Here is a 27,454-nt window from a genome sequence, read left to right as displayed (position 1 = left end):
TTGTCTGCTTATGCCTTGATAAAGGGGACCTGATTGGCCCCGAAACAATCGTTGGCTTAGACAATTTGGTGTGTATTATGTGTGTGCATTGGAACAATAAAAGCACGTTGTTCCTTGAAGACTGTGTGCGTATCCCTCTCTTGACTGTTGGATTATCGCTGCTACGGGTTCCAGCACTAGCACTGCTCTACCATAGGTGTGAGATTCTATCGATTGACTGTACCTCGCCAGTTCTCAAAGATCCTCCAGGGCCATGCTGTGGCTCAGTTTCTCTTTCTTCAGTTGCCCCCCCCCCCCACTGTGTCAGCGTGGCCCTGGCCGCACGTGTCTTCATTCGCGCTCCCATCGCCGGGAGCATCCTGCGTAGTAGGAATTTTTGTGGAGGTATAGTGGCCGTCAACTTGTAAGTTGGCGGTGAAGAAACTGAGCCACGACGGGGGACCGGAAGATCTTTGAGGACCTTCGCGGTACAGGATGGCTGCAGGGGCTTGTGGAAGTCCCAGGTAAGTGAATCTCTTATTTAAAAATCTTATTTCAGGTTCGGTTTAAGCTAGTCATCCATGGGTCAATAACAGCCCAATGTGGTAAGCAATGAGCCAGGCGGGCAAGTGGTAGTGTCCAACTCAATCTCAATCAAATGTTAGCAGAAATCTGATAGAGAATCAAACTACTGCTCCCAATAGTGTTGTAACACTCAATGCCAAACAAGGTTACCCTCCCCTGCTTTTCCCCCTAATCTGCTAAGCATGTACTTGGCGGCACTGATTTTCACCAGATTCCATTATAATAATCGAATCGGGTGGTCAATCGGCCGCCAAGTCGTCTGATGTATGGCCACCTTTAAGAAGCATGTAGCCTGTTTTATAGAATCGAGAGGGAATCGGGTATGTTACAGAATTCCCAGTCGATAAAAAGTGGCTGATGATATGTCGACTCAACCAGCTTACTTGATCGAACAGGATGCAAGTTATTGGTCGATCGCATAGGAATCGGCTACTGTTCACATATCATTCAATCAATTTTTGTCTTCAGAGCATGGAGACAACATTGGTCAGATCGATTAGTGAAGGTGAATCACATAGGAATCGCATGTAGTGTGTGGGTCACTAGTCGATCGACTTTCGATCAACTATACTGAAGCAGATTCCCCAATAAAGTTGATCACTTTGTTGATTGAATTACAATTGCTAGATGTATGCCTACCTTAACCACTTGCCGACCGCACGCTTATACCGTGCGTCGGCAAAGTGGCAGCTGCAGGACCAGCAACGCAGTACTGCGTCGCCAGCTGCAGGCTGATTAATTAGGAAGCTCGCGCGAGCGGCTGCTTCCTGTCAAATCACGGCGGGGGGCTCCGTGAATAGCCTGCGGGCCGCCGATGGCGCCTCGCAGGCTAAATGTAAACACAAGCGGAAATAATCCGCTTTGTTTACATTATACGGCGCTGCTGCGCAGCAGCGCCGTAAGGCAGATCGGCGATCCCCGGCCAATCAGCGGCCGGGGATCGCCGCCATGTGACAGAGGACGTCCTGTCACTGGCTGCACAGGACGGATAGCGTCCTGTGCAGCCCGGATCACTGGGGGGACAGGTAGGAGAGGGAGGGGGAGGGAATGTCGCCGCGGAGGGGGGCTTTGAGGTCCCCCCCCGCAACATGCCACCAGCAGGAGCGATCAGACCCCCCCTGCACATCATCCCCATAGGGGGGAAAAAAGGGGGGCGATCTGATCGCTCTGCGTGCCCTCTGATCTGTGCTGGGGGCTGCAGAGCCCACCCAGCACAGATCCCATCAAACAGCGCTGGTCCTTAAGGGGGGGTAAAGGGTGGGTCCTCAAGTGGTTAAGGAGAGCTAATGCATGAGAGAAACAAATCAGAGATAACTCACGATTTATCTCTCCTTATTGCATTATGTCATGAATTATGTCAGTAAGCTTGGTTCTGTGACGGTAAACGACAGCCATTCAGATGAATGGACATCTATCAGTGCTATCGCTTACTGCCGTTTACGGTTTAAATTTCAATCCCGATTTTCACCATCCTTGTCTGCCCAGCGCTTAGCCGATCCTGGAAGCAAGAGATCCTTTACCGCCACACTTCCGTGTCGCCCTGCGGGGATGAAAAATGCTGCACATATGGAAGCACTGAGGAAAGCCAACAAATGCTTTTCTGCATGCTTGCCGGGCTGCTTGGTTGGTTCAGTTTGGCTTAGTGCCACATGTACTGTCTTTACTTCTCCCTGCATTGCAGTGAGGTCAGTTCCAAAGCAACCATATGACCCCTACAGTATTGGGTACTATGCTACCGCCATCATCATGCTTTGGCTAACTTTTGGTTAATTTTCCCATACCAGGTCAGCATGTCAATGAACCCACAGGTACACCATGCAAGACACTATCCTCAATGAAATAAAATTAAATGTAAAGATCAACATTAGCTTCTGTGAAATCTTTAGTAAGCAAAATGCCTGGTGCACACCCTGCAATTTCCCATCAGACGGGTCAAAACGATTATTTCCTACAGGTCCGATCTAACTTCAGATCGTTTTTCTGATAGATTTTCCATTCACTTTTATACAAAATCAATATCAATAATCTGATTGTACCTCTTGAAAATAATCGATCGACCCATCTATCTGATGGGAAATTGCATGGGGTGTACCTGGCATAGTAAAATCCATTAAAAACAATAAATAAAAAAAATAATAACAAGATTAAATGAAAACAGCAGGATAGATAAAATACACAAATGAATTCTTCTTACTGGATCAATTCCGAATGGATAGACGTTATTGAAGACGTCGGTTAAGTTGGGGTCCAAAAACCACGGACCACCACTGGCCAGCATCTCACGTCTAAATGAGAAAAACAATTAAGACTAAAGTACACAAACATCGTGTTAGCATATTTTAGTCACATAAGGCCAACACCACCAGTTTATACGAGTGACTAAAGTGGATGCACACCAATATTATTAATCATATGATCTTTATACCAAAAAGGGGAGTGATCTGCACCAATAACCATGCAGTGTGCAATAGCCTCTATATAGAGTTATAAGAGTTAACTCCAAAAATGAGGCTGACAAAATAGCACGTCACATGCTGTTCCTATCCACTGGATCTTCACTTTGGGGCACATTATTGGTGTATTATAGGCACATTACTTTTTTTTTAAGCACATACCGTATGTTTTTTTTATCATTGGATTTATCATTGCACTTTATACCTGCTAAGCTAGTGGAACACCTGCGTTCCAGTGTATAGTCAGACCAGCCCTATAGCTTCTTTACTGTGAAAATCAGCATATTCATTAGGAGGTAAAAAACATCTTCTTAAAGAGGAGCAGTTAGGTATAAGGTCTCAGAGAAAATAAACACATATATCAGTAGCTAAAGATTGGCTGTACTTACATTACATATGCATTTCACTGTCCACGTTTGGATTTCACAGAATTTGTATATAGTATATGCAGAGATAGATGCTCCTGACAGCTCATGGCAGGCTCCATGTTTTTCTGTCAAATATGTCCTCATGTCCTGCCTGCTTCCTGATCACAGAAAAGCTCGTACTGAATAACACAGTGTGCAGTGAATATTAATGAGCCATGTGGCTAGGAACAATAGCTGACTCCTGCAGTGTACTCTGCCCTGAGATTTATCAGTGCTACGCGCTGGACTGATTACAAGCTGCTGTAACGTCTCATTAGCAGCCGAGGGGAGGGCCCCAGAATGCTTTGCAGTATAGTATGCGGCTTGCGTCCTCTTGGGTCTAATTAGCTGTGCTGATAAGCACACATCAAAGGTAAGAGAGATTTTTATCTTCACTAATGCCTTTCTGGCTTCCTTCTAAACTGTTTAACACAGGAGAATAGAGGTTTAAATTAGCTTCTGCAGCCTGACAGTTAAGCAGCGTACACACGCCGGACTTTAGGCAACGACGGGTCCGTCGTTGCCTCCCGCTGGGTGGGCGTGCCAGCGACAGTCCGGCGTGTGTACGATCTGTCGTCAGACTGATACGGCTGTTTCTGAGCGATCCGCGGACCCGTCGTTGCCTAAAGTCCGGCGTGTGTACGGACCTTTACTCTTTAACCATTTTTAATTAAATTAGTGGGTGGAATTTTTATTAACTTTCTTACTTTCCTGAATAATATATAAAAAAAAATGTCCTCTTTTTTTCTTCCCTCTGCTATTTGTTACTGTACTGACAGCTCCAGGCTGGAGATAAAACTACCAAATATCTCACGTTTTACCGCATGTGTTTTCCTTTGTGAATTGACATTTCTGAGGTACTCACCTAACAAGTTTGATAATTTACCTCACTAATCAAAAAATGCCTGGACCCCACTAGCAGTACGTTACTAAGCAGTTACTAAGCAGTTGTGATTTGAAAAGCTCTTGCTAATGTTATGCTATGGGTGTGATCACATGAGCGATGTGATTTTTTTTTTTTTATAAAGAGCTTTATTGTACAATAAGGCAAATACAACAACAAGCTAGAGATAGCAGAACAAATACAAAAAAAAGAATAATATCAAACATGGATACACATCCTACGCATATATATATTGAAGAGCGAAATACCAATGTCCATACCGTTCAACCTAGGAAATGGGGCACAAGAGTGCCTCCTACTGAGATCCTAGGGATCAGTCCAATCTGATAAGTTCTATAGTACGTTGCTCTTCTTGACTGAAAGAAAAACCTCTAAACTAAAACCAACCCCAAAATAAAAACAAACAGAAAAATAAAAAAAAGAGCGATGTGATTTTATAAAAATCCCCCATAGCTTTGCATTAGCAAGAGCATTTTTCAAATCACTAGCGCTTAAAAAAGGCTGCTAGAGGGTTTGAGCCCTAATTTTAGTTTTCCATGAGGTAACAGCCTTAAAGATTAGACATTTGACAAATGTTTTCTGCTTTACTGCATGTGCTAATGCATAGTGAATTGAACCCATTAACATTTCAGCAGTTTGTGTGCTACTTCAGGTAATCTCTAACTATGGCAGGGGTTCTCAAACTGGGTGCCATGGCACTCTGGTGCGCCTTGAGCACCTGCCAGGGGTGCCTCAGCATTCATTCCCATCCATTTGGGGGTGCTGCTCAATAAGGGGCATAACAGCATTTCGGTAAATATATTTGCAGCGGGGTGCCTTGAAAAAAAGTCAAAGCCATCAAGGGAGCCCTCACCCAAAAAGGTTTGAGAACCACTGAACTATGGTGAAAATTTTGAGATGTTAATATGTTTCAAATGGTTTCAGGAAATGTGGTGCAATAGGGCGTTTGAGCATATGTGGTGGGCTTATCCAGTAATAGTAGATTACAAATTTTCTTAGCCATTGTTAATGTTCTTCAAGAAATAATGGCATTCCTTATCAAAAACCCAACAGTATTTACTGTATTTTGGGCAATAAGCTACAAAGGACTTGGTACCCTAAACACCAACACAAAACATATTGATGGCCCTAAAGAATCCTTTGGCAAGTTACAAAGTTATTTAGGTTAAAATAAGTCCGACATCCATTGAGTTAAAACAAATGAAAGGTACAACACTAGCCTACACCCTCACATATCCCTGTTTAGCCAAAGGAAGGCAAAAACCCTTACAAGGCATGGTCCAATTAGCTCCAAAAAGGGAAAAAAAATCCTTCCCAACTCCAGATGGCAATCAGATAAAATCCCTGGATCAACATGGCTGAGAATGGCCTAGTAATTATAGCCATGGATGTCTCAACATAACAAAAGCATCTAAACCTCTCTTAAACACAGATATAGAATTTGCCATAACTACTTCCTGTAGCAATGCCACGGCTGTGGAGTCAGGGGTCGAGGAGTCGGATCAATGTTTGGGTACCCGGAGTCGGAGGTTTCATAAACTGAGGTATCGGAATTGAAGTCAGATGATTTTTGTACCCCCTCCATAGCCATGTAAGGACTGTGGAGTAGGAATCGGAGCAATTTTGGGTACCTGGAGTCGGAATCGGATGATTTTTGTACCAACTCCACAGCCCTGGGCAATACATTCCACATTTTAATCACGCTTACTGTGAAGAACCCTTTTCCTGAAGAAATTTGAAACTAAAAGCAAAAAATAAAAAATGTCCTTTCCATCAATATTAAACTGAATTATCTACTCACGTCCATTGTTTCTGGCTTGCCATTGAGGAGACATTCCAAGCTGAAGGAAAAATTGTAGTTGCTTTGCTGAAACACTCGTTGTACACAAAGCCAGTGTATATGGAAAACAGGCCCATCAGCAATACTAGATAGCGGCCTCCAAAACACATCGAGAATATCTGAGAAGACAGAAAAATAAATGTAGCAGCAAATCAGAGGCATCTCACAGTGATCACTACCATTCCTCTATGTTGCCACCTCTCACCTCATTCTCAGATTGCTTCAGTTTGGGGTCATCCTCTGCGAGGACCAGCCACAAGGCAAACAGGAACATAAGAAGCCCATGGCCCACATCACCAAACATCACAGCAAAGAGGAATGGGAAGGTTATAATTGTATACAAGGCTGAAAGCAAATCCAAAGAATCAATAGGACACAATTTAATTTCACAGAACGTATTACTCATAAAATTAAATGTACCAAGCTTGTAAAGGGGTGGTAGATAAACCGTTCCTTTTAAACCAAAAGAAAAAATGTAATCTTAAAGTGAACCCGAGGCGGCACAAGTAGGGCAGATAGGACACAGAGGCATGTTCCCTGGTCCATGATATGCCTCTGTGTCCCCAATGCACCGCTCTCTGCCCTCCCTTCCCCATGCCATTACCCAACAGCTATATCACATACTGCCTGAATTAAAAACGGAAAGAGTATAGAGAATAAAGAAAAAATACACACCTGGGTTTACTTCCTGATACTTTGCCACGCCATAGGCGTCCACAATGCCTTGAAATCCTGTGGTAAACTTGTTGGTGCGGATCAAAGTTGGTGGGCTGACAGCACAAGGGATGCGATGGCAAAAGGACTCTCCACCCCCTCCACTGCTCTCCTGCAAGAAGTGGATGCTTACAATAAGTGTACTACAGGGACCTCTTACCAGTTGGAAGTCAAAGAATTTATGTTGCAGCATTAATTATGGTGACCAGTATGGTTTGCATACTGCAACTTACCGTCTGCATATTCCAAGCCCCAATAGTAGCATTATTTGTGGTAGTTCAGTGGCATTTATGGGAGACTCAGCCTAAATGGCAGGTACCCTTGACTGAGCATGCTGCTGCAGTGCATACTCCTATCATGGGGCTGAATATAGTATAGCTATTTAAAGTGGATCAGAGATGAACCCCCCCCCCCCCCCCCCCCCGCCACACCTATTGGACAAGTTACTATTTATTACTGTACACATTATTTGTACTTTAGTAGCCTATGAAGCCTATGAAATAGCAGTTTACCTTTATTAATATTTTTCTCCTATTAATGTAATTAGCGATTGCATTATTAATTATTTGGCCACATTTTTGTATTTCTGTCATCAAGCACAACTGATTTTTGGCGTTTCCCACCCCTGCAATTCTGTCAACAATGTCTTATTCGTTTTTAATATTTTGGCGGCGATTGGCACATTTCATTTATGGGGGCGATTGGCACATTTCATTTATGGGGCGATTGGCACATTTCATTTATGGGGGCGATTGGCACATTTCATTTATGGGGGCGATTGGCACATTTCATTTATGGGGCGATTGGCACATTTCATTTATGGGGCGATTGGCACATTTCATTTAAGGGGGGCGATTGGCACATTTCATTTATGGGGGCGATTGGCACATTTCATTTATGGGGGCGATTGGCACATTTCATTTATGGGGGGATTGGCACATTTCATTTATGGGGGCGATTGGCACATTTCATTTATGGGGGCGATTGGCACATTTCATTTATGGGGGCGATTGGCACATTTCATTTATGGGGGTGATTGGCACATTTCATTTATGGGGGTGATTGGCACATTTCATTTATGGGGGTGGATTGGCACATTTCATTTATGGGGGTGGATTGGCACATTTCATTTATGGGGGTGGATTGGCACATTTCATTTATGGGGGTTATTGGCACATTTCATTTATGGGGGTGGATTGGCACATTTCATTTATGGGGGTGATTGGCACATTTCATTTATGGGGGTGATTGGCACATTTCATTTATGGGGGTGATTGGCACATTTCATTTATGGGGCGATTGGCACATTTCATTTATGGGGCGATTGGCACATTTCATTTATGGGGGTGCTTGGCACATTTCATTTATGGGGGTGGATTGGCACATTTCATTTATGGGGGTGGATTGGCACATTTCATTTATGGGGGTTATTGGCACATTTCATTTATGGGGGTGGATTGGCACATTTCATTTATGGGGGTGGATTGGCACATTTCATTTATGGGGGTTATTGGCACATTTCATTTATGGGGGTGGATTGGCACATTTCATTTATGGGGGTGATTGGCACATTTCATTGAGCGCTGCGGAAGATGTTGGTGCTATATAAATACTAAATAATAATAATGGGATGAATGAGGGGCGCATTTGATATATGGGGGTAATTGGTGCATGTCATATGGGAGTGATAGGCACATTTCCTATATGGGGGCGATTGGTGCATTTCCTATGTGGCAGTTATTGCTAGTTTATAATGCAATGCACAAAACGTAAAATACATTTTTTTTTAAAAAGTCCATAGTTTAAACAATTTTTTTCAATAAGTATCAATGTTAACCCTCGACTTGGTCTAAGTTTTTATTTTCTGCCCACTGTCTATTTGAGTTTGACACCCCTGGTCTAGGCTCAACATTTTGCTCCCCTTGTAATACTAGTTCTATGCCCAGGGTAGTAACACACATCTCTCAGACTCACCGTGGCTCGGGCTAGTGCAGCTTGCAGTAACGGTAGATCAGCCACAGGACACCACACCTCCCCAATAAGGCACCGCTCTCGCACACTGCACAGGTTCAGGATTTGGTAAATGTGTTTCATCTTCCTCACCCGGACTCTCCAGGAATGTAGCTGCGCAGCAGCCTGATTAAGTACCTGACCCAGGTAACCCTCTGTTTGTGACAGCACCTGCGGACATAAAGAGACATGCAAGATTAATGGCATGATGGAAGAATGTTGTGATGATAAAGAGGAACTGTAAGGTGTAAATGAACTACCCATTAGTGTTAAGCAGATGGCAGGATTGTCAGGAAACCCCCCCAGGGGTGGGACCCTTCCTACCCTAAAAATATGGAGTGTGTAGGAGCTATGAGTGCTGAGACATCAAGCCTTTAATAGCAGTAAAATAGTAGAATACTGTAGACATAGGAATATCAGACACCGCATCGGCATAGTAACCTAGTGGTGAGCAGAGAAATAGCAGCAGCACAGGATCAGAAACAGCACTGACGTAGCAGCCTTGTGGATAGTTGAGAAATAGCAGAAAATAACAGTGTGAAAAACCAGTCTGTTTCATACTGACAATTAATTGCATTTGCAATTCTTGTTCAAAGAATGAGTATCGCTCCCTGAACGAGAACTGCAAATAGAGTTAAAGATAAAACAGCAAGGATTTTGCAGCAATTTTCAGTGTGAAACAGGAACCTAAGCAATCTGGATAAACTTGAATATCTATATAAGGAAAAAAGGGGCATGTCTTCAACTAATGGAATAAGGAAAAACCTCTAGCTCTGCGCACCAGTAGTAAACATGATTCCTTCCCATGCTGCGTACCGCACTTTCTAGTTTCTCTTTACCACACTGACAGAGTAAGAGGATTTTTTTCCCTCCCTTTTGCTCATCTCTTCTTTTCCCCACAACAAACTTTTTGTTTAGTTTTTTTTCCTAATTAAGGAAATTACCAATAAAGGAAAATTTCCAATTTTCCAATAAAGGAAAATACATGTAATATAGCAGTAATTAAGCCCTCCCATAATTCCAAAATATAAACTTAAATTACAAAAAAATAAGATCAATAAAATTTTTTGCAAATAAGGGTTTGTAATTAAAAAAATACACCTTTATTTCCAATAAAATATTGTCGTTATACATTGTGATAGGGACACAATTTAAACGTAATAACCAGGACAAATGGGTATGAAATTCGTGAGTTCTAATTACGTAAGTATTTTAAAACTGTAATGGCTAAAAACTGAGATATAATGATTTTGTTTCCATTTTTTTCCCCCAGTTAAAATGCGTTTAGAATAAAAGAATTCTTAGCACCATGTACCACTCAAACAAAGCCTAATTGGTGACAAAAAACAAGGATAAAGATCATTTACAGTAGTTGTGATTATTAATGATAAAGTTATTGGTGAATGAATGGAAGGAGCGCTGAAAGGTAAAAATTGCTCTGGTTCTCAAGGGGAAAACCCCTCAGCTGTCAACTAGTTAAACTCTACTAATAAAACATATTACAAAAAATGTTAATTTCAGGTTGAACTTTTCAAATCCTCCCTACAATACCAACTGGGAAGAGTGAAACTGCTCATAAATCTAATCTGCTGTGATTAAAACAGGGCTGTGGAGTCGGTCCAAAAATCCACCGACTCAGATTCCTCAGTTTAGGATTCCACCGACTCAGACTCCTCGACTCAGACTCCTCTAATTTGCATATTACAATCTTGTTGATTGAAAGTATGTAACATGAAATTTGTCTCTTAACTGCCAACACTTAGGAATTTTAAAAGACAACTGAAGTGAGAAGGATATGGAGACTGCCATATTTATTCCCTTTAGTCATAGACTAAAACTAGTCCTTGGTAAAAGGTACAGGCCAGAACAAAGAACATCTATCAGGCCATAGGCAATGTAACTGTGGGTACATGTAAGGCCACATACACACATCAGACCATAGTCTTTTGAAAATGAAAGATCACAGACCAATCTTACCCCCTTCCATGTAGTATGAGAGCCCTACTCTACAGTCTATTCTATGGAGCTGAATTCCCAATCAGAAAAAAATCTTTGCAAGATGCTGCACACACAGATGCTGTACAGACACAAAAGATCAGTATCTGCAAAAGATCTGTTCCTGCCAAAGATCCGTTCCTGCAAATTGCAATGATAGTCTATGATATCTGCAGATCATCATACACACCTTGTTTAACTGACATTCATCTGCAGATCAGACAATCATCTGCAGATCTGAAAATCCATCCTGGTGGATCTGATCTGCAGATGAATGTCTGTTAAACAAGGTGTGTATGATGATCTGCAGATCTCATAGAATATGAATGCAATTTGCAGGAACGGATCTTTTGCAGGAACAGATCTTTTGCAGATACTGATCTTTTGCATGTGTACAGCATCTGTGTGTGCAGCATCTTGCAAAGATTTCTGTCTGATGGGGAGTTCAGCTCCATAGAATAGACTGTGTAGGTATGGCTCTCCAGTGTTCTCCCCAGGCTCTTTTAGCCGGGTGCTCCACCCGGCTAGATTTGGTGACCACCCGGCTGTCATCGGCTCACCTCCTCACCTCCTCCTATGCTGTAAGCACAGTTGCCCTGCATTTTCAACTCGCCCCACCCGGCTGCTTTTTTATGCCACCCGGCTACTATTTCATGCCACCCGGCTGGAAAAAAATTCTGGGGAGAACACTGCTCTCATACTACATGGAAGGTGGTAAAATTGGTCTGTGATCTTTCATTTTCCAAAGACTATGGTCTGGTGTGTGTATGAGCCTTAAGAGTGATGTGCAGGTACTCTGCAGGGGAATAAGGAGATTCTTCCTCTATTACACATTCTTCATGCACAATCTGAACCAGGTTTATGGGTGATAGACAACACCTCTGTGTTCAATGTGCACAACATTCTCAGTGGATTCCCTGCAGCTCTGTGGAGAGTGCATATGTAGAGTATAGTACTACTGTGTAACAAAGTAAACCTGAGACAGATGAAATTAAAGTTTTATACATACCTCCAGCCCCCTTAAGGCTAATCAGTCCCTCGCTGTCCTCCTCCACCACCTGGATCTTCTGCTAGGAGTCCAGGTACTTGAGCCAGTCTGGCGTAGTGCGCATGCACACACTCCGCCGCCGGGAGCATACTACACCTGCGCAGTACTGTTGCGCAGGTGCAGAGTGCTCCTGGCTGTGGAAGCGGCATGACTGCGTTGACTGGCTGAATTACCAGGACTCATAACAGAAGATCCAGGTGGTGGAGGTGGACAGCGAGGGACTGATTAGCCTGAAGGGGGCTGGAAGAAGCCCCAGGTATGTATAAAACTTTTTCTTTTCATCCTTCTCAGGTACCATTTAATTCGTAGTCACCAAACGAAATTTTAACAACATATCAAATGATTTGATTTCATGAGCAAAGAGAGTGCATACATTTGCATAAATCAGAATCAATGCAGAAATATTTCCATATCATTGACCATCTCTATTAGTGACACAGCTACACATCAGGCTTTATACTTACAGCATAGATGTTATTTAGTGTATATATAAGAGATTCCTGTGTACACATCATATATACAGTCACAATCAGATGTGTATATCTGACTTTAAAAATACGGGGACTGCTTTATTGAAGCAGCACAAGCAGGGCCGGGCCGAGGCATAGGCTGGAGAGGCTCCAGCCTCAGGGCGCAGTGTAGGAGGGGGCGCACAATTCATTCAGCTGTCACTCCTAATTGTGTATGAAGCAGAAAGAAATAAGAAAAGGGGATACACAGCAGTGACTGCAAGCCAGATAACTAGATATTAAGGTGTTGGGGAGGTTGTGGGCCCTGTGGCCCTCTTAGTGTCATAGCAATCAGTGTGTGACAGCTGAGGGGGGAGGGATGGAGGGGCGCACTTTGGTGTCTCAGCCTTGGGTGCTGGAGGGCCTTGTCCCTGCTCTGAGCACAAGTAACTCATTTTGATTGGTTGATTTCATTTTTGTGAACTAAGCACAGCTATTACTGTATGTATAAATTATTTATGATGACTATTATCTGAGAAATAGAACATTTTATCATATTTTCTATTTTAATTACAGTTTAAATTCATTAGGAGTCGGAGTCGGTGCATTTTTTCCCGACTCCGACTCCAGGCACCCAAAATTGCCCCGACTCCGACTCCACAACCCTGGATTAAAACTGACAGAAGATGAAATTCCTCCATACTTTAAAGAAGGACTTTGTGCTCTTCTCCTTAGCTTGGGTGCGTTTAGTTTCTCCATTGTAATAAAATAGGAGTTCCTTCTGAACTAGAGAGAGGTTCAGTGGGCCAGTAGCCAGCAATTTGAGCAAAACAGCTCTCCTTGCTGCAATCAGGACATTTCACATACATGCAGGGTCACAAGGTACAGGCGCCCTCGCTGTCAATGGAGAAACACACAGGGCATAGGAGGAGGCATGCTGGTGGATGGTTGAGACAGCAACACCCACCACGGGCCCAGAGAGAACACATTTTACATGAGGAGACTGGCTGAGGTCCATCGGGTCTGTTGTTCGTCCCGTAATCAAAACTCACCACCGCTGCACACCTGACTGAGCCCTTTTCAGCCATATAGTCAGAATCAGAATCAGTTTTATTTCGCCAAGTACAGCAAGAGCTGTAATCGGAATTATTTGTGGTACACATGGCATAGGCAGTGTAAAGACAGACAGAGAAGGACAGACGCAAAACGCATACAAATACAAATACAAAGATAGAAATGCAGTGGTCAGGACCGTATTGGCCATTTCACTGCTGTGCAGGGCAGTCAGGTAATAATAAGGTGCACTAAAACGTCCACAGTCCCTTTACGGATAAAGAACCTGGGCAGGCAGAGGCAGGAATCGGCTGACCGACCCTGCAGTTAGAGATTCAGGCCGGGCCGGGGAAGGTTAGAGTTCAGTAGCCGAACAGCCTGGGGGAAGAAGGTGTTCTTCCGCCTAGTAGTTTTGGATGGTAAAGTCCTGTAGCGGCGGCCCAATGGGAGGAGCCTGAAGTAGTGGCTGCCTGGGTGGGAGGGGTCGCGGGAGATCATGGTTACCCTCTTTCTCATCCTAGAAGAGTGGAGGAGATCAAGAGGAGGAAGAGGAGAGCCGATGATCTTCTCTGCGTCAGTTATGACTCTGCAGTTTCTGTTTGTCGCTGGCCTTTGCGCCCGCATACCAGACAATTACAGAGGAGCAGAGGATAGATTCTGTGGTGGCGGTATAGAAGCCGGTCAGCAGCTCCCTGGGCATGCCAAATCTCTTCAGTTGGCGCAGGAAGAACAACCGCTGCTGGGATTTCTTCTGAATTTTGGTGGTGTTAAGCCCCCATTTCAGGTTGTTAGTGAGAGTCGTGCCGAGGAACCGAACCGATGATACCTTAGAGACTTCTGTCCCTCCAATGAGGACAGGTGGGAGGGGGGGGGAGGGTTTCTCCTGAAGTCAACGACTAGTTCAACAGTCTTTGCTGTGTTGAGGACCAGGTTGTTGTCGCTGCACCATTTGCATATTCTCTCGACTTCACTGCGGTACTCATGCTCCCCGTTGCTACCAATAAGGCCGATGATGGTGGTGTCGTCTGCAAACTTGATGACCTTCACAGAGTCAGCGGATGAGATGCAGTTGTTGGTATAGAGGGAGAACAGCAGAGGTGACAAAACACAGCCTTGTGGGGCCCCTGTATTTGTGGTCCGGACGCTGGAGTAGTAGTTGCCAAGCTTCACCTGTTGCGTTCTGTTAGTCAGGAAGTCCTTGATCCATGCTCGGAGAGAAGGATCAATTCCGAGCTGCGTCAGATTGGTGATCAGAATGTCTGGGCAGATCGTGTTGAACGCTGAGCTAAAGTCTAGGAACAGGATTAGCATAGGAGGCGGGGCTGTCCAGGTGCTCAGTGACGTGAGCCATGCTGACATTGATGGCGTCCTCCACGGATCGGTTAGTCCTATAGGCAAATTGGAGTGGGTCTAAAAGGGAGTCCGTGGACCTCTTCAGGTGGGCAAGGACCAGCCGCTCGAGGAGCTTCATGATATTTGAAGTTAGGGCCACTGGTCGGAAGTTATTTAGCTCAGTACTGTCTGTTTTCTTTGGGACCGGTACAATTTTAGACCTCTTAAAACAGGAGGGGACTGTACCACGAGATAATGACTGCTTAAATAAGGAGGTGAGCACAGGGGCTAGCTGATCGGCACAGGTACGCAAGCAGATGGACGACACACCGTCAGGGCCGGAAGATTTCCTGGGGTTCAGCTTGCGGAGGTGCCGGAGTACCTCTGATTCCTGAACAGCACCCGGTGCCAGGGCGACGAGTTCACCCGAGGGGGGTCGGAGATGTTTGGCTCGCGGGCTGGTTGGGAAGTTTCTCGAACCTGCAGTAGAACTCATTGAGCTCCTCCGCCAGTCGGGGGCTAGGGGTCACCGTTTGGGAAGCCGGTTTGAAGTTCGTGGCTGCTCTCAGGCCCTTCCATACCTCCCGTGTGTTGGTCGACTGGAGGCAGAGCCCCAGCTTTTCGGCGTAGGCCCTTTTTGCCAAACGCAGTTCTCTTTTCAGGGCGTGCCTGGCTTCTCTGAATTCCTCTGAAGAGCCCGACCTGTGCGCTTCCTCTTTGCGTTTCCGAAGCCGGCGGAGCCTGTCGTTGAACCAGGGCTTGTCGTTGGGATAGACTCTGAAAGACTTCGACGGAATACACGCTTCTTCGCAGAAGCTAATGTAGGAGGTGACATTCTCGGCCCATTCGTCAAGAATGGGTGCCTCCAGAGCCGACCAGTCGGTGGTTTCAAAGCAAGCTTGGAGCTCCAGTTTGGCGTCTGCTGTCCATTTCTTTGAGGTTTTGACGATGGGCTTTGAGGTCTCCAGGAGCCTCCTGTAGGTGGGGATCAGGTGTATCGTGTTGTGGTCAGAGTTCCCAAGGGGGGCTCCTTGGATGGCCTTATAAGCACACTTTTGGACCATATAGCAGTGGTCCAAGATGTTACAATTCCTGGTAGGGCAGGTGATGTGCTGCCGGTAGGGGGGCAACACATGCCGAAGGTTCGCCTTATTGAAGTCGCCCAAGATGATGAACAGGGCCTCCGGATGGGCTGTTTCCCAGCACGAGATGCAGTCACTGAGTACCTGCAGGGAAGTCTTGGAGCATGCGTCGGGAGGGATGTAGACCCTCACGAGGACAAGGGAAGAGAACTCCCTAGGGGAGTACCGAGGCCTGCAGTTTATGGCAAAGATCTCAACATCAGGAGTGCAGGCCTTGTGGAGAGTGGTGGTGTCGGAGCACCAGGAGGAGTTTATGTAAAAGCATACACCACCTCCTCTCGTTTTCCCAGAGAGGGCTGCGTCACGGTCTGCTCTTAGGAGGTCGTAGCCTGGTACATGCAGAGAGTTATCGGGGATGCTGTCCCACAGCCAGGTTTCGGTGAAGCAGAGAACAGGGGTATACTTGCTGATCTGGGGTTTGCTACCGAGTAGGAGGAGCAGCTCATCCAGTTTGTTGGGGAGTGAACAGACGTTAGCTAGTAGGATGGCAGGAACAGGTGAGCGTAGGCATTTCCTTTTGAGTCGGACCTGAGCCCCCGCCCTCCTTCCTCTGTGGCGGTGTTTGTTTGTGGCTGGCTTGGTGGAGAGATACTTGATGTGAGCGGTGACAGTGTTCCACAGGGGGGAGCCCGGTGAATGGTTGGGACCATCCGGGGGTTCCCATTTAAGAAGGGCCTCTCTAGAGAGTGTGGCAGTCCGTTCTCCGGCCATGGCACAACTACCACAGCAGGTAGACAGATAGATGGCAAGGGGCAGGCAGCACGTCTCAGTTAGGGACACAAAAGATGGGCTGGAGCAGGCGGCACAGTGTGTGGTACAATGGATGGTGCGGTGAACGCAGCACAGTAGTGGACGGACTCAGGTCCAGAACCGATGATAGGGGGCAGGCAGCCAGCACGGACCCAGGCCCAAAGACAGATGATGTGGGGCAGGCAGCAAAACACAGACCAGGGCACAGCTAGATGATATGGAGCAGGAAGCCCCCCACAGTCGATGGCACGGATAGGGTGGTGTGGAGCAGGCTAGATGGTATGGAGCGACGACCCAGGTGGATGGATGGAGTGTAGCAGGCAGCACGGCACAGTCAAAGGCAGATAGATGGCATAGAGCAGGAAGCACAGCACAGGCAGAAGAAGGTGTGAAGCAGGCACAGCACAGGCAAGGCAAGGCACAGGTGATGGTATGCAGCAGGCACAGCACAGCAAACAGCGGAGGATCCCCAGTAGGAGGTGGGGAGATGGAACTGCAGAACTCACCAGGATGACACCGGTTGGTGGGGTGCAGGCAGGGCAGAGCGGAGTCCTCATCAGCAGTGGCGGTGAGCACTCAGGGCGAGGTGCAGCCCGGGGGGCCAGGTTGGTGGGATGCAGGCCGGGCAGAGCAGAGATCTCCTCAGCAGACTGGGACCACGTGGATGCAGGCCTCAGGGCGAGGTGCAGGCCAGAGGGCCAGGTTGGTGGGATGCGGGCCGGGCAGAGCAGAGTCCTCCTCAGTAGACTGGGACCACGTGGATGCAGGCCTCAGGGCGAGGTGCAGGCCGGAGGGCCAGGTTGGAGGGATGCAGGCCGGGCAGAGCAGAGTCCTCCAGGTGCAGGTAGCAGATAGGCCAGCCGGGACCACGTGGATGCAGGCCTGGACCACGAGGGTGCAGGCCTGGACCACGTGGGTGCAGCGGGAGGATAGGAGAGCGGGCCAAGAAGGTGTCTGTAGCGCCGGGAGCAGCGGCCAGGAGCAGCGTCAGGATGCAGGAGCTGGTGTTGCAGCGGCAGTGTCCGTGGCTCCGAGAAGCAGCCACCAGGATGCCGGGACCAGGAGCGGCGACAGGATGCCAGCTGGTGATGCGGCGGCAGAGTGCAACCAGGGGTGCAGCCGCCCGATGCAGCCCAGACAGAGTGGGCGATCCGATGGAGCACCGACATCCGGGGCCACCCGGAGGCCGGGGGTGGCGGCGGCCAGGCTTCAGAGAGTTGTGGCCGGGAGCTTGCTGGGCTGCGGAGGGGCGCCGCCGATTGACTGGAGGCGGGCGATCCGAGGAGCACGGACAGCCGGGGCCACCCGGAAGTCGGGGGCCAGGCCTCAGAGAGTTGCGGCCGGGAAGCCTGCTGGGCTGCGGAGGGGAGCCGCCGATAGACTGGAGGCAGTGTCCGGAGGTCGGGAGCCAGGGCGGCATCGGCCGGGAGGTGTTGCTGGGAGCAGAGCCGGGTGCGACGCGGTGCTGCGGGAGCCACCGAGTATCTGGAGGAGGTGTCCGGAGCGGCAGACAGGAGGCACAGGTAAGAAGCACCAGAACTGGGGCCAAACTAAAATATACAAAAACTATACTAAAAAACTAAAACTAAACTATCTAAAAAAACAATAAAAACTGCTTGAAGGTGGGAGCCATGTGACCGAGGCGACCTGCGTGGGTATAGTGATCGAGTAGTTGGCAGTCATGTTGCGGCATCGCTGTCTGCCAGATTTGATGATTATGATCGGCCAAATATTGATGACACAAATCAGACAGGGATCCATTGCCTGCCCGTACATTGCACATCCATTTCTTAAAGGATTTCAGCATAAAATCTATTGGAAATTGTTCTGCTGCCTCCCCCCCAAGCTTATATGAGTTTGTGTCTACTGGCATTCCCGTGTGCAGCGTTGGAGGCACCAGTCTGCTGGTGTAAATCCTGGACTCCTGTGTCACAGCGGACTTCAGTACCATGTGACACTAGGTGCATGTAGTGCTGTCGCTACCTGCGCCAATGTCACTTGGTACAGGTATGTGCAGTGACGCCGGAAGAAACCAGCCTTTGCCCCGGCAGACACCGGCCAGAGGTCAGTGGGTTGTCGGCCTGCAAAATCTGTTAATGTAAAGGAACCCTTAGCAACAAGCAAGCACTTATCCCACATCAAACAAAGTGCGCTATCCTGACTATAGATAGCAAAAAGCTTCTGATAATATCAGTTGGGTTTGGTTAAAAATAGTCTTGATTAAAATGGACTTCCTGCCCCAGCAACCTGTACTCATGTTACAAATGCTGTGTTCCTGATTTTCTTTCTCAGCCTGAAATAGTTACCATTTAGGTATGTGACAGTTCCTCGCCTGTCGGGACCTAGTTGGACTGTAGCATAACCCTCACTGATAAGGTATGACAGCCATAAAACTCTTCCCTCCAGAGAACAACTTCTGAGAGCAGGGAAGATAAATGCTCAGTTCATAGATTTTGGCTCTGGCATAATTCAAACACTGTGTCATTGAGCAGAGACAACGAAACAATAAAAATAAAAAAATAAAAAACACCTGAAAAAGTAGATTTAGGCTGCTTTCACAGTGAGATGTTACAGGCGCATGTTAGTGCAGCCTGTAACGCACCCCATCGCACAGCGGTGAAAAATCAATGGGGTGTTCACAGTGCCCACGTTGCGTTACACAGTAAAGCTGCACGTTCGTTTGAAGAGCAGCATACAGCCACGTTAGACTGTTTGCACGTGCTCAGTATGGGTGTTTTTTTTTTTATTTTGTGGGCGGAGAGGAGGCGGGTAGAGGCTGCTACATAGCCAGGCACATGGCTACTTTATATTCACTGCACTTGCAGTGTTTACTTCCAGGAGCGGCCGCTGATTGGCTGGCGGGACCACATGATGCGAAGAGCTCCGCTCACGTGGTCTCCGCAGCGCATCTGACAGAGCAGGCGCACCAAGAAAGGCTTTTAACGCGGCTCTTCGTAGCGTCCTGCTCCAGCACCACCAGGCGTTGCGTTAGGGGCACGTTATGCGCCCTATAAAGTCCCCTAAATGCAACGTCCTGGTGGGAAAGAAGCCTTAAACAAAATAAAATGTGGCATACCTCAAAAAGTCATTTTTAGGAGTGGGAGGATAGATACAATACTTCAAAAAGAGAGAGTGGGCACGCACATCCAAATGCAAAAAAGAATTTATTTTCACCATAAAAAGATACAAAAATGGCTACAATACCACGAAAATGGAGAGGAGTACAAGTCAGTATAGGGGTCGACAGCTGTTTCACGCCAAATGTATGTGGCGCATCATCAGGACCTGATGATGTAGCCATTTTTGTATCGTTTTATGGTGAAAATAAATGATCTTTTTTGCATTTGGATGTGCGTGCCCACTCTCTCTTTTTGAAGCAAGTATGGACACTTAATTGGGGCTGCAGCACTCTGAAGGCCCTTGTCACGGTCCTGTGCACTGTATTCTCTTCTGTATACCTCAGGATAGAGATACAATAGTTTATTTTCATCTCGGTACTCCTTTAATCCTACTTAAACCTGTCTATAATATAAATCATTGATAATGACCAGTAGGTTGTGTCAAGTAAAACTGAGCCATCTACTCCACCTATGCAGAGCATGAACCCGATCATGAGCCCTTCAAGTCCACTCTGCCCTCTTGCTTCTCATGTGAATGAATCTTGCATTTTGTGGTTTATTTTATTATATAGAAAGCAATAAAAAATAATAAACAGAACCCCCTCGCTAGCATGAAAATATGGCTTACCTTTTCCATGTCTTGGATCTGGATCAGGAGATTTTTCAGTGTTTCTAGCCTCTCTGTCTCATTATCAGCATATAGGTAAGTATGACAGTGGAAACTAGAGGCAATGCAAAGGTACAAATAATCAAAACAACAAACGTAACAGCAAGATACTTCAATTCTCTTTGTTCTATATTAAATATCTATTTAATATAACATAACAATACAGAATTGCTGATTTTGTTTTTGCTTATGTATATAGCAGGAGAAGGTGTTTATACTGCAATGTCTGTTTTTGTTTCCTTGGTTAAAATACAATCTTTTCCTGGTAGCCTTGGACTTTCAAAATCATTTATAAAAGGATTTTTAGCGATACAGGGCTAGTAAATATGTGGAGTATTGAAAACCACACTTGGGACCCTCTCAAACTTGTATTATGCATTTGTGTATCCACTAACTTGAATGTTTTCTACAATAACAAGATATTTCAAACACCAGGCCCAGATGGCATGCAGCCCTCAGTACTAAGGCTCTGTTCCCACTTGAGCGGAGAACGAACATTTATTGGCTGTTCTTCACTCATCGCAAAACTGACAGTGGACGGCTCCTATTTTATGTATAGGAGCCGCTCACACTTGTTCCTCTGCAACGGATCAGTGGAATCCGTTGTGGTTAATGGGCTGCACTTCTGTGCAGTCCGTGATGATCCCAGGCAGGCGAATGCGTTCACAATATAGAATATGGGGGTAACATCTGCACTGGGCCTGTCCGCTCACACTGGCCTAACATGATCCGACACTAGTGGGATCTGAGCCTTAAAGCCTGACCTCACTAACACATCTGTAACATTGATATGTTGCTGAAAAGCGGACACAAATGCGTCAGCGGGCTCAGGCCCTGAAGGAGTGGTGTTCCATTATTGATCGGTTGAATTACCTACTTTTCTGTGATTCTCTTCCAAGTGGCTCAATTCTATAAGATTGGCATAGATAAGCCAAAACACTTTTTGGTTGGTGTTTTTCTACTTATTGAGGGGGAAAAAATCTCAGCCAGGAATCTACAGCCCTGCTAGCTTAACAACAGCTGTGTTTAAACTATTAGAAGATATCCCAAGGGACGGTTTACAAAATTATATATCACAGAATAATCTCACTCAACAACATCATCATCAACATGAGTTTACTAAAGACAGGCACAGCTATGATTGCTAGGTGTGGTAAGGTGATACCCTAATAACCTATCCTGATGCATTGCCAAAACATCTGGAGTGCTGGAGCTTCTCAGCTGAGTGTACTGTTCCCCTACTTTCCTCACCTGCCAGAAGTCACTCCATTGCTCCCCCTTCACAGCAACAGAATGCATCATGACTGCACAGCACCCAGACCAGCACTGTCACTAGATTGATCCAGATTCCTGCCGGTGACAAGAATGGTTCATGTGTATTCTCTTGTGAACCCCTCTGAGGTACAGTGCGTGACATGACTATTGTACTCTGATAGCAAGAACAAAGTTCTACAGCACCACGTCAGTGTATTTAATAGCTCTTTATTGGGATAAAAATAGAGAGGTTGCCCTACAGCGACATACACTGTTTCGGATGCTCAGTCCTTCCAAAACAGCGTCTGTTGCTGTATGGCAACCGCTCTTTTTTTATCCCAATAAAGATCTATTAAATACACTGACGTGGTGCTGCGGAAATTTGTTCTTGCTACATTAGACCCTGGTGGGCTACAAGGTTTCTCTGCTATAGAACGCGTCTCTCCCCATCGGGTGCTGGTCCACCCCACTGCTACTATTGTACTCTGATACACACGGCCAAAGCTGTCAGAGCTGTATAATTACAAAACAAGAATAATATTGTGTTAATTTAAGAGGAAAAAAATACTTCACAATTTAAATTGAAAGGTCAACCAACAAGGTCTGTCCGATAGTAACTATACAGAGTCTGTGTTATAAAGCACTAACATTTTAACATGAGATGCTGAAGTTAAACAGTTCCTGCGCACTTTGATCATTCTTTAGCACTTACCAGTTTGCAATTTTTTTGACCTTCTCTCCGATTTTCTCACCCCAGTAGGAAATTAGGAATATAATTTGTGTCACACTCTCGCCCTGTTTCAGAAAAAGAAAAACAGGTGTTATACTGTAGATTTAAAGAGGAGCTTTAACTAAAGATTGAACTTCATTCCAATCAGTAGCTAATACCCCTTTTCCTACGAACCCAGTTTCCCATGAACCTTGTTGCATTGTGGGAAATAACTGCTTTTTACAACTGCCACGCAAGCATTATCCATCTCCTTCTGTAAATAGAACTTTCAGTAACAAACATTCCATACAGATCACCTGGCAGGCTAAAGATGTCACCACCAGCGATACATTTCAGAATGTCAACCAGGGACAGGAAAGATTTAATAATGGGCATAAATCAACATAATTTTGTATTTTATGCTATGATGGCAACATTACTTTGTATTCCATCCACTAGGTCATTAATAAACTGATGAGAACTGGACCCAGTTCTGAGCCTTATGAGACCCAACTAGTAAGCTTCAGAGGATGGTTACTTCTTGCACAGAACTCACACTACCAAACAAAAGACATTCACAAAGAAGAATTTCAGAGGGCACAAGTGCAATGTCTGTACAAGGCTTAAAGGAGTTCTTTCGCGAAAAAAGTAGGCAGTTAAAAAATGTGACAGATGACAGGTTTTGGGCCAGTCCATCTTTTTAAGGGGGATTCTCAGGGCTTTCTTTGTTTTCAACAGCATTTCCTGAACAACATTTGCAAAATCTAACTGACATAATAGTGTGCAAGTGATTAGGGAGGCCGGCTGGTATCTTGCTATTTTGGCAGTTAAACTGTTGTTCAGGAAATGCTGTTGAAAACAAAGAAAGCCCTGAGAATCCTCCTTAAAAAGATGGACTGGCCCAAAACCTGTCATCTGTCACATTTTTTAACTGCCTACTTTTTTCGCGAAAGAACCCCTTTAAAGAGAAACTCCAGTGAAAATGTGATTAAAAAGTGCTTCATTTTTACAATAATTATGTGTAAATGATTTAGTCAGCGTTTGCCCATTGTAAAATCTTTCCTCTCCCTGATTCAGGCCCAGTGCACACCAAAACCGCTAGCAGATCCGCAATACGCTAGCGGTTTTGGGAGCTGATTTCAGAGCGATTCTAGGTATGTTTAGAGAGGTTTTCTAAACATACCTAGCGGTTTTGGGTGCGTTTTTGTGTAGCAGATTACACATATTGTTACAGTAAAAGCTGTTACTGAACAGCTACTGTAACAAAAATGCCTGGCAAACCGCTCTGAAGTAGCGTTTTTCAGAGCGGTTTGCGTTTTTCCTATACTTTACATTGAGGACGAAACGCTTTCGAAATCCGCAAACACGCAGCAGGAGGCGCGTTTGCGGCTTGGCAAAAACCGCAAACCGCCGGTGTGCACCATCCCATTGCAATACATTAGACAAGCGTTTTTGTAGGCGGATGCGGCCGGCGGATCGCTCCAAAAAACGCTCGGTGTGCACTGGGCCTTACAGTCTGACATTTATCACATGGTGACATTTTTACTGCTGGAAGGTGATGTCAGTGGAAGAAGATGCTGCTTGCTTTTTTGGCTGTTGGAACTTGGAAACAGCTGTAAACAGCTGTTATTTCCAACAATGCTCCCACAGTATGATGTCAGAACCATGGTCTTGACATCACCCTGTGGGAGGGGTTTTACCACAATATCAGCCATACAGAGCCCCCTGATGATCAGTTTGTGAAAAGGAAAAGATTTCTCATGGGAAAGGGGGTATCAGCTACTGATTGGAATAAACTTCAATTCTTGGCTACGGTTTCTCTTTAACCACTTCCCGACCGCCCACTACACAGGGGCGGCGGGGAAGTGGAGCCCTGCAGGACGGCCTCACCCACAGAGGCGGCGGTCCATTTAAGGGCATGGGCGGAGCGATCGCGTCATCCGTGACGCGATCCTCCGCCGGCGCCTGTCACCGCTCGCTCGCCGCAACATCCCGCCGGCTATACGGAAGCGCCGGCGGGATGTTAACCCCGCGATCGCCGCATACAAAGTGTATAATACACTTTGTAATGTTTACAAAGTGTATTATACAGGCTGCCTCCTGCCCTGGTGGTCCCAGTGTCCGAGGGACCACCAGGGCAGGCTGCAGCCACCCTAGTCTGCACCCAAGCACACTGATTTCTCCCTCCCCTGCCCCAGATCGCCCACAGCACCCATCAGACCCCCCCCTGCCCACCCCCCAGACCCCTGTTTGCACCCAATCACCCCCCTAATCACCCATCAATCACTCCCTGTCACTATCTGTCAACGCTATTTTTTTTTTATCCCCCCCCCTGCTCCCTGCCCCCTCCTGATCACCCCCCACCCCTCAGATTCTCCCCAGACCCCCCCCCCGACCACCCCCCCCTGTTTACTGTATGCATCTATCCCCCTGATCACCTGTCAATCACCTGTCAATCACCCGTCAATCACCCCCTGTCACTGCCACCCATCAATCAGCCCCTAACCTGCCCCTTGCGGGCAATCTGATCACCCCCCCACACCAATAGATCGCCCACAGATCCGACATCAGATCACCTCCCAAATCCATTGTTTACATCTATTCTCTCCTCTAAACACCCACTAATTACCCATCAATCACCCATCAATCACCCCCTATCACCACCTGTCACTGTTACCTATCAGATCAGACCCTAATCTGCCCCTTGCGGGCACCCAATCACCTGCCTACACGCTCAGATTGCCCTCAGACCCCCCCTTATCAATTCGCCAGTGCATTAATTACATCTGTTCTTCCCTGTAATAACCCACTGATCACCTGTCAATCACCTGCCAATCACCTATCACCCATCAATCACCCCCTGTCACTGCCACCCATCAATCAGCCCCTAACCTGCCCCTTGCGGGCAATCTGATCACCCACCCACACCATTAGATCGCCCGCAAACCCGCCGTCAGATTACCTCCCAAATGTATCGTTTACATCTGTTATCTTCTCTAAACACCCACTAATTACCCATCAATCACCCATCAATCACCCCCTATCACCACCTGTCACTTTTACCTATCAGATCAGACCCTAATCTGCCCCTTGCGGGCACCCAATCACCTGCCTACACGCTCAGATTGCCCTCAGACCCCCCCTTATCAATTCGCCAGTGCATTAATTACATCTGTCCTTCCCTGTAATAACCCACTGATCACCTGTCAATCACCTGCCAATCACCTATCACCCATCAATTACCCCCTGTCACTGCCACCCAACAATCAGCCCCTAACCTGCCCCTTGCGGGCAAACTGATCACCCACCCACACCAATAGATCGCCCGCAGATCCGACATCAGATCACCACCCAAGCGCAGTGTTTCCATCTATTCTCTCCTCTAAACACCCACTAATTACCCATCAATCACCCATCAATCACCCCCTATCACCACCTGTCACTGTTACCCATCAGATCAGACCCTAATCTGCCCCTTGCGGGCACCCAATCGCCCGCCTACAATCTCAGATTGCCCTCAGACCCCCCCTTATCAATTCGCCAGTGCAATATTTACATCTGTTCTCCCCTGTAATAACCCACTGATTACCTGTCAATCACCTATCAATCACCCATCAATCACCCCCTGTCACTGACACCCATCAATCACCCGCTGTCACTGACACCCATCAATCAGCCCCTAACCTGCCCCTTGTGGGCAAACTGATCACCCACCCACACCAATAGATCGCCCGCAGATCCGACAACAGATCACCACCCAAGCGCAGTGTTTCCATCTATTCTCTACCCTAAACACCCACTAATTACCCATCAATCACCCCCTGTCACTGCTACCTATCAGATTAGACCCCTATCTGCCCCTAGGGCACTCAATCACCCGCCCACACCCTCAGAATGCCCTCAGACCCCAGCCCTGATCACCTCGCCAGTGCATTGCTTGCATCTATTCTCCCCTCTAATCACACCTTGAGACACCCATCAATCACCTCCTGTCACCCCCTAGCACACCTACCCATCAGATCAGGCCCCAATTTGCCCCGTGTGGGCTCCTGATCACTCGGCCAAACCCTCAGACCCCCTTCCGATCACCTCCCCAGTGCATTGATTGCATCTATTTTCCCCTCTAACCACCCCCTGAGACACCCATCAATCACCTCCTGTCACCCCCCTAGCACTCCTATCCATCAGATCAGGCCCAATACAACCTGTCATCTAAAAGGCCACCCTGCTTATGACCGGTTCCACAAAATTCACCCCCTCATAGACCACCTGTCATCAAAATTTGCAGATGCTTATACCCCTGAACAGTCATTTTGAGACATTTGGTTTCCAGACTACTCACGGTTTTGGGCCTGTAAAATGCCAGGGCGGTATAGGAACCCCACAAGTGACCCCATTTTAGAAAAAAAAGACACCCCAAGGTATTATGTTAGGTGTATGACGAGTTCATAGAAGATTTTATTTTTTGTCAAAAGTTAGCGGAAAATAATTTTTATTGGTTTTTTTTTCACAAAGTGTCATTTTTCACTAACTTGTGACAAAAAATAAAATCTTCTATGAACTTGCCATACACCTAACGGAATACCTTGGGGTGTCTTCTTTCTAAAATGGGGTCACTTGTGGGGTTCCTATACTGCCCTGGCATTTTAGGGGCCCTAAACCGCGAGGAGTAGTCTAGAAAACAAATGCTTCAAAATGACCTGTGAATAGGACGTTGGGCCCCTTAGCGCACCTAGGCTGCAAAAAAGTGTCACACATGTGGTACCGCCGTACTCAGGAAAAGTAGTATAATGTGTTTTGGGGTGTATTTTTACACATACCCATGCTGGGTGGGAGAAATTTCTATGTAAATGGACAATTGTGTGTAAAAAAATCAAACAATTGTCATTTACAGAGATATTTCTCCCACTTAGCATGGGTATGTGTAAAAATACACCCCAAAACGCATTATACTACTTCTCCTGAGTACAGCGGTACCACATGTGTGGCACTTTTTTACACCCTAAGTACGCTAAGGGGCCCAAAGTCCAATGAGTACCTTTAG

General features: G+C 46.4%; 1 protein-coding gene across 1 annotated transcript in view; it reads right to left on the bottom strand.

Moving 5' to 3' along the window:
• The window catches only part of TCIRG1 (T cell immune regulator 1, ATPase H+ transporting V0 subunit a3), a 71,462-nt gene that overhangs the window by 16,975 nt on the left and 27,033 nt on the right, over nt 1–27,454 (bottom strand). Inside the window, exons 7-13 of the mRNA XM_068255549.1 lie at nt 22,414–22,496; nt 20,409–20,502; nt 8,857–9,063; nt 6,844–6,994; nt 6,374–6,513; nt 6,130–6,287; nt 2,759–2,849 (exon numbers count right to left, since the gene is read on the bottom strand). Of these exons, the coding sequence (XP_068111650.1) occupies nt 2,759–2,849; nt 6,130–6,287; nt 6,374–6,513; nt 6,844–6,994; nt 8,857–9,063; nt 20,409–20,502; nt 22,414–22,496 (924 nt within the window). The remainder of the gene's footprint in view (nt 1–2,758; nt 2,850–6,129; nt 6,288–6,373; nt 6,514–6,843; nt 6,995–8,856; nt 9,064–20,408; nt 20,503–22,413; nt 22,497–27,454) is intronic.

This window comes from Hyperolius riggenbachi, chromosome 10 (assembly GCF_040937935.1).
Source record: "Hyperolius riggenbachi isolate aHypRig1 chromosome 10, aHypRig1.pri, whole genome shotgun sequence".
Lineage (NCBI taxonomy): Eukaryota > Metazoa > Chordata > Amphibia > Anura > Hyperoliidae > Hyperolius > Hyperolius riggenbachi.
This window is presented reverse-complemented; position numbering and strand designations above follow the sequence as displayed.